Raw genomic sequence first — 8726 nt, 5'->3', positions numbered from 1 at the left:
GCTTGTTGGTTCCTTTGCAATACTTAGCATTAACTGACCAGACATCGCCTTTGCCACCACGCGTCTTGCTCAATTCTCTCATCGTCCTACTGTCAAGCATTGGCAAGCTCTCAAAAGGGTGATCAGATATCTTCTTGGTTACGATTTGACTAAGGGTATTTTCTTTTCACAAGGACTCTCCTTTAACTCTTCATGCCTTCTCGGATGCTGATTGGGCTGGTAATCGTGATGATCGCACGTCTACGAGTGCTCACATAATTTTTCTTGGGAAGAATCCAGTTGCTTGGAGCTCTAAAAAGCAGCGTTCTGTTGCTCGCTCGTCAACCGAGGCTGAATATCGCTCGGTTGCATCTACAGCTGCTGAACTTTGTTGGTTGAGGAACTTATTCAAGGAACTGGCTGTCTCCTTTTTACGTCCTCCAGCGATATATTGTGACAACTTGGGATCTACTTATTTGTGTGCTAAACCAGTTTTTCATTCCCGAATGAAACACTTAGAAGTTGATTTTCACTTTGTGCGTGATTTGGTATCTTCTTCGGGTTGCTCATGTCTCAACCAAGGATCAACTTGCTGACATTCTAACTAAACCTCTTTCTCGTCTTGAGTTTGACAGGTTGAAGAACAAGATTGGCATTTGTACTCGTCCGAGCGATTGCCCATCTTGAGGGGGCATATTAGATAGAAAGCTATCTTGTAATCCTTATCTTTGTTAGTTTAGATTAACCTTTATCTCTTCCCCTTCTTCAGGGATTCTACTCCTCCTTAATCAAGGATTGCTATGTATAAATACGCCTATGTGTTCATTAATAAAGTGCAGCCTTTGAAGTTCTAATACAACTTTGTTACTAATGATGCGTTTATATTATGTCGAGGGAGGTTCAAGAGTATGGTTTAGCAGTTGGTTACAAACTGCTGGATGGCCATTCACCCTCATACCTCTTGCCATCCTATACTTCTATCGTCGAAAAAGCGGAGGCACTAATGCCAAGTATTACTTGATAACACCCCGAATTTTCATCGCATCTTTCATCATTGGCATTGTCACTGGTCTTGATGATTTTCTTTATTCATGGGGCGGGTCAAAACTACCCGTATCAACCTCTTCACTTGTCCTTGCTGCTCAACTTGCCTTCACGGCAATAGGTGCTTTCTTTATAGTGAAGCTGAAGTTCACACCTTACTCTATCAATGCAGTAGTTCTGCTGACACTTGGTGTTGTTTTATTAGGTGTTCGATCTAATGGTGATCGGCCAGAGGGTGTGACAAGTAAAGCCTATATTATTGGTTTTATGATGACACTTCTGGCAGCAGCTTTATATGGAGTCATTTTGCCTTGTATTGAGTTGATTTACTTGAAGGCAAAGCAAGCTATTACTGCTACGTTAGTATTAGAGATTCAAATGGTCATGTGTTTTGCTGCTACTGCTTTTTGCACAGTAGGAATGATCGTTAATAACGACTTCAAGGTAATTTTTTCTTCCCCTGTAACTCATTTCTACCCATGCGTCATACTCACTCTGTCGCATTTTATGTGATACTATTATTTTGTGGGTTTAAATTCTATGCATTGTCTCAAAGTTTTTCTATCTTTATATTTATTGATAACATGATGAAAGAGCAATTGACATGTTATTACTAGTTAGAAATGTAAAAGAGCTTTACGGTGTAAGGGTGAATTATTTAAATTTTTTCTATATTTAATCCGATTCAAATAAAATGATACATTTCTACAATTGATAGTGTTTATGTTTAAATTTCTAATTTTACTTTTAATAAGAAGTTTTTTACAACCACACAAGATGCAAGTTTAAAATCACAAGTTTGAAAAGTCTTAAAAACACACAAATATTATGAAATATATATGTCTAAAACCCATGTTTCATAAATTTATTTATTTTTTCTTAAATTTCGTATCGAGAAGCAAATTAAGTCACATAAATCGCAAAAGAGATCGTATTACATGTTTCTCGTTTGGTATTAATTCACCAACGATCAGTAGTCCATCTTTTAGGATTTCTTATTTCATTTCCATCTTCACAAGAGAGAACAAAAGCATGTAATGAGTTGTGACTTGTGAGTTTGACTTTAGCAGTAGGAACCCTAAATTATTCATATCCTATGACTCTTGACTTGTGGTATCCTATGACTGAATACATTTTGCGTCCATGATGCATTATATTAAATTTGGATATATCAAAAGTATATGTAAGCTAGAGTAATACACTGGATTCGAATAGATTTACCTAAATGTTTTGTATCATATATACTTCCAAGGATTCAATTTTATCTTAGCTATAGACAATCTTTTTAAAGAGCAACGATTAAGAAATTGATTAAAATTTGCAGGCAATATCAAGGGAGGCAAAACAATTTAATCTTGGAGAAGCTAGATATTATACAGTGGTAGTATGGACTATCATTGTTTGGCAGTGCTTCTTTGTGGGTGTTATTGGAGTCATTTACTGTTCTTCTTCTTTAATGTCTGGGGTTATGATCGCAGTTTTACTTCCTGTTACCGAGGTATTAGCTGTAGTTTTCTTTAGGGAAAATTTTTCAGGTGAAAAGGGTCTTGCTCTTTTCCTTTCTCATTGGGGTTTCGTCTCATACTTTTATGTAGAGTTTAGACAATCAAAGAAGCAGAACAAAAGTCCAAAAACTGAGATGACAACGGCGCATACAGAGTCTGTTTGATTTACTGTTCATGGCTATATAGTTTTAAAGAGTTCTTATTTTTTGTAGAAAATAATGTATGTTATTTTGTGGAATACGTATCTATTCATTAATGATAATTGGAGAAATTTATTCAACTGAAGTAAGCACTTTTCTTATATTTTCAATATCTCTTCTATCTTAAAAAGCAATGTTATCTAAAACCCAATTTGTTTAATTTCACTCCATTTTTCTCTTCACAAGTGGAAAATGGTTTCATGAAATGTGGAAATGCAAATTTTCCCGCCAACCAGTAGTATGGATATGGCTATTTACATGGCGCAAGTCATGGTTGGGATACTATTCTAGTATGAAAATAGTAATTTGGTCTTTGTATTGTTACCTAATTATGATTTAGTCCACGTATTATTTAATTTAGCAATTTTGACCATCAATAAATGTGTAATTTTAGTCCCTGAATTGATAGTAGCTTGACGATGTTAGTCTTGGCAAAGGGTAATTTTTGCCTTGTGACACTATATCCTTTTATGCCCTCCTCTACAAAGGATATAGTGTTTGGGTCAAGTTATTTTGTCGTTTGCCCGAAGCATTATAATTCTCTATAAAAGCTTTTCTATCGCCTCACAGGAAAACTAGGTTATTATATTACTCCTTCCGTTCCAGTTTATGTGAATCTATTTTCTTTTTGGTCTGTTCCAAAAAGAATGACCCCTTTCTAAATTTGGTAACAATTTAGCTTAAACTTACGATTCTACCCTTAATGAGAAGCTTTTATAACCACACAAATACTCCGGGCCCCTTTATAACTTGTTTAGGACCACAAATTCCAAAAATCNCTTCAATCTATTTGACTAGTAGGTGTCTTGACTGTTCCTCGTTACTACCCCACCGAGGTTAGTCTTGATACTTACTGGGCACCACCGTGGTGTGCTCATACTATGCTTCTGTATATTTTTTTTGTACGGGTCCGGGTAGTTGATCGGTAGTAGCTGTGCGGATCGTCGAGATGAAGACTCAAGGTAGACCTGCTACTGCGTTCGCAGACCTCGGAGTCACCTTCGTTTGTATTTGCTTTCATTTGTTCCTTCTTGATCTGGAAAAGTGTCGTATTTAATTTGCGTAATCACTCTTAGAAAGGCTTATGATTTGTACTACCGGTTTTGGGAATTGTAAGTGTTCAGTTGTTATATAATTTGAAGTTAGTGAATATTCATATTATTTCTGTTAATGTTATAAGCACTTTTCTTATATTTTCAATATCTCTTCTATCTTAAAAAGCAATGTTATCTAAAACCCAATTTGTTTAATTTCACTCCATTTTTCTCTTCACAAGTGGAAAATGGTTTCATGAAATGTGGAAATGCAAATTTTCCCGCCAACCAGTAGTATGGATATGGCTATTTACATGGCGCAAGTCATGGTTGGGATACTATTCTAGTATGAAAATAGTAATTTGGTCTTTGTATTGTTACCTAATTATGATTTAGTCCACGTATTATTTAATTTAGCAATTTTGACCATCAATAAATGTGTAATTTTAGTCCCTGAATTGATAGTAGCTTGACGATGTTAGTCTTGGCAAAGGGTAATTTTTGCCTTGTGACACTATATCCTTTTATGCCCTCCTCTACAAAGGATATAGTGTTTGGGTCAAGTTATTTTGTCGTTTGCCCGAAGCATTATAATTCTCTATAAAAGCTTTTCTATCGCCTCACAGGAAAACTAGGTTATTATATTACTCCTTCCGTTCCAGTTTATGTGAATCTATTTTCTTTTTGGTCTGTTCCAAAAAGAATGACCCCTTTCTAAATTTGGTAACAATTTAGCTTAAACTTACGATTCTACCCTTAATGAGAAGCTTTTATAACCACACAAATACTCCGGGCCCCTTTATAACTTGTTTAGGACCACAAATTCCAAAAATCTTCATTTTTTCTTAAATTTCGTGCTCAGTCAAACAGGTTCACATGAATTGGAATGGAGGGAGTAGTAATCCATCTTTTCCTCGAGAAATTTTTGGGTCATGTGCCCAAGAATCTGTTGCTGACTCCGACTGGATCCAGTGATTGAAACAATGTTCGCGTCATGAAAAGGCGGGCAAATGAAAAGTTCATGCACAATATAGGTACAACTGTATATAATTATTGTATATACATAACTGTTAGGAAAAGCAAACAGTGATTCAACTAGCTATTTATATTAAAATTCTTTTATTAGTGGTATTTAGTCTCTAATGACTTCAATATCTGGATTCGAGTATTATGGTAAAGATTAATACAGACAACCATTATCTTCAAAGAAAAAGGAAAAGAGGTCCAATCACGAAAAGTGCATATTCGATGAATCTTTGAAGTATGCGTAGACAATAATTTTGTGTCAAGAAAAAATAATCGAGACCGAAATATATGCAACAATCGTAGTATTTGATTTCAAATAATATGAGTGTACAATCTCTATGAATCCTCTAATTCTTCTATCCAGTAGTAAATAAATTCAAGGGTCTTTGAGCTTGATCTTGAATTTATATTTGTTGCCACAAACGATAATCTTGAATTCAACTAGCACGAACTTTGATTTGAATTCCTACTCCTTGAACCTTGATTTGTTCTTCGTTCTTGAGCTTGAACTTGATTTCTTGGACTTGAACTTGATTGCTTGAAGCTTGAAGTGGAGAAATTTTCGGTGCATGTTTGATCCACGAGCTCTCTTGCTTCTTGTTATAGCGTCTGGTGTCTTTTCTGAGTTACGAAGACCTCTATTTATAGTTGTGGAAGGGAAGAGTTGTGATGAGAACAAACTCTTTTCGACCAATCAGATTGAAGCCGTGACACGGTCGTATTTGATTGGGCAGAACATGTCACTTGCATATGTGGTACACTTTTATTGGTCTTTTAATTTGACTTGGCATGCCTTGTCATTTTAACATGTGGCACGATCCTATTGCTCTTTCATTTGACTTGGCGTACCGCGTCATTTGACACGTGGCACCAAACTGGGCCTCTGGAAAGATAACATATTCGGCATAATAAAGTAGGCTCATCACTTGTAGCCCGACTAAATGGTCTAGCCCAACTAATATTTATTGGACTTAAGTAATTAATCAAATTATATTAGCCGATAACTTTTGTTGTGACGACAATATATTTAATTTAAGATTAAATCTGAATATCTTATGGATTTAAATCTAATAAAATTTTGTATGTCTCTAAATACCCCTGCTTCAAAGCTCCCAGGTACATAATTTGAAGACTAGGCTTGTATTATAAAAATATTTACTTGTTCTTTTCCTGACCGTTTAGCTTAGTGGTAAGAATAAATAACATAGATCTCAAATACTAAGCAATTCTACTTGGTGCAGACTTTGTAAGGCACTTAAAGTTGGACTATTCGTGAGCACATGATTGCTTTCTTTCACGTGGCATCACTAAAGCAATTTTGAATTCATCGAATTGGCTATTGATAGTATTTTTGATGCTGTCAGTGTCCTAGTCCATATAATAATCTGAAAGGCACACTTTTAAGAACTTGTTCCTCTTTGTCCTACTGTCATTCTCCAATTCCTACTATGAAAACACTTTTGAATCCAATCAGGAGTCAAATTCTTGAGTATCACATCGAATTCTAAAGGAGCCAACCACCGCCGTTTGACATCTATAAATACTGCATGCTCTCGCGTTTGTTGAGAATCAATTTGCATCATTCGCCAGCAATCCCAAGTTTCTCGGGTGCATATTTGACAGGTAAATGAATTCTTTTCTTTTCTCTTTCAAATTTTCTCACCTTTTCATCGCCAGCATAGCTGTGGTGTAAAATTAATATCTTGCGGTAGAAAAGTTCAAATCATGGTCAGTTTGATTCTACAGAAGCTAGACCTTTAGTTCTAGAACATATCAAAAATTCAGAATTTCTAGATTTGTGCGACTTCACCAAAAGTTTTATATCTTGATATAGGAACGTCGGAATCACAAGCTGTTTGATTTTTCAGAAACTAGAGTTCAAGATATACTACATGTCCAAAATTAGGAGTTAAACACCTTGTGGATCGTTCACTACTAAAAAATTGGTCTATGCTAACGGTTGCAAAACCGTTCCCACAGACTCCCAAACCGTTGCCATAGAGATATTGGAACGGTTTGAAGACCGTTACATCAGCTGGCGTACCCATAGACCTACTGGAACGGTGCTTGTAACGGTTTTCATCGTTGTGACAATAGATATGTCTACTGCAACGGTTTTCTCTATCTCTGTTGGAACGGTTATGTTTTTCAATTGGAACGGTTTAAAACCGTTACTGTATTTCTTATACAACGGTTTTAACCGTTACCATATTATTTAAAGCAACACTTATGGAAGCTATTGCTACGGTTATGTTGGATATAGCTACGGTTTCTTTAGGCTATCGTAACGGTTATATTTGTATTTGGAACAGTTTATGGGACCTATTGCAACGGTTTACATTGTCTACTGGAACGCCATTTGTGTCCTATTGCTACGGTTATGGTAGGCTATTGTATCAGTTCGTTTAAAACCAAAATATAGCACCTGTTATAGATAAATATTTATACATATAATAAATTATAATAACACTAAAATTTAAATACATCATAAAATGAAACTATTAATAATAAAACATTATCCATCAAGCAAATAATATCCATAAAGCAAATGTTCTACCCCATGAGTGCATAAGTTTAGTACATTTCAAGAGAGTAAATAAGTTTTAAAAATGTTGGTAACAAAAGATTCCTAGAACATTCATCTATAACAATACAAAATTCATTTCAAGTAAGGTCTAGTTCTTCATCGTCTTCATCATCCATTTCTTGATCTACTCCACCTACAAAAGAGGATAAGTAAAGTTATTACCAAAATGAACCTTGCGCAGAGAAGTAAATAACTAAATACAAAAGAAGTGAACCAAGTAGAGTCTCAAAATCTATGTTCATATAAACCAATCTGTGAGGGGAAACCTGCATCATCAACCACAACCCATAAAAGAGATAGAAAATAGCATGACGCAGAAGTTGGTAAATGAGTCTGCTTGGTTAAAGGAGAGAGTAACAGAAAAAGAAGAATAAATCTTGTCTCTTACCAAGAAATATGAGGTTCACGAGAGAGAGAGGTTGGCTTAGATGAAGAAGTTAGAGGATCAAATTGCTATAGTGAAGCTTGAACTTCAAACCTCAAGTGTACACAAGAAAGAACTTGAAGAGCAGATTGTGTACGTGCAAGTCGAACGATATTAAACAACTAAAAGAAAGTAATATAGGGTTGCAAGCTCATGTCCAAGAATTGGAAGCAACATTTAAAGAGAAAGAAGATCAATTTTCTGATATTCTTACAAAGCCCGAGGAAGATCAAATCAACTCAAAGTCTAAAATTGATGATTTAAATTTGATGACACAAGCAAATAGTCTGCAGCAAGAGTTAAGACTCTTTACATACTGAAAGAAATGAACTAAAACATAAGTTGTTTTCACAAGAAGAGCTCAAGTCCTTAAACAGTAAAAAAATCCGAGTTGGAGTTATCACTGGAAAAGGAGTGCACGAGGCAACTGTTCATGTCACTTGTATGTTGAAGTTATCCGTACATGAATATATCAACAAATCGGTTAATTCTGAAAATCATAAATTTCAGTTCGAAGCTTTCATAGTAGTTAAATAATGAAGAAATAATGCCTAGGCTCAATGCTCTACTAGAATTTCTAACTATTACTTTAGAGTCTTGAAATTCAAGTAGGTGAACATGTAAATGATTTAGATGCTCAGAGACCAGAACTAATGTAACAATACAAATGCAAAGAACAATCATATCTTGTTAAGCCCATGCATAGCATGGGCTTTTCAAATCTAGTTCAACAAAATGGCCCCAAAAACTGCAGGTACAAGCATTCCAGTTGTAGAGGATCCCACAAAATCGTTATGGTAGATCTTCATTTGCCAGTTAAGCAAGAAAAAGATATCAAATACAAATGAAAATAAATATTAGCTACCATTTAGCTAATACTTGAAAGCTGACAGTTTATATTTGTTGTAGCATTCTTTCTTTTTAAAG

The 8726-nt window shown here is 35.2% G+C and overlaps 1 protein-coding gene across 1 annotated transcript in view; it reads left to right on the top strand.

The window, feature by feature from the left end:
* LOC109238845 (purine permease 1-like) overlaps positions 1-2692 on the top strand; it is a 6579-nt gene extending 3887 nt beyond the window's left edge. Inside the window, exons 2-3 of the mRNA XM_019405325.1 lie at positions 846-1467; positions 2348-2692. Coding sequence (XP_019260870.1) covers positions 846-1467; positions 2348-2692 — 967 coding nt within the window. The remainder of the gene's footprint in view (positions 1-845; positions 1468-2347) is intronic.
* The last annotated feature ends 6034 nt before the right edge of the window (positions 2693-8726 follow it).

Source organism: Nicotiana attenuata, unplaced genomic scaffold (assembly GCF_001879085.1).
Source record: "Nicotiana attenuata strain UT unplaced genomic scaffold, NIATTr2, whole genome shotgun sequence".
Taxonomy (NCBI): domain Eukaryota; kingdom Viridiplantae; phylum Streptophyta; class Magnoliopsida; order Solanales; family Solanaceae; genus Nicotiana; species Nicotiana attenuata.
This window is presented reverse-complemented; position numbering and strand designations above follow the sequence as displayed.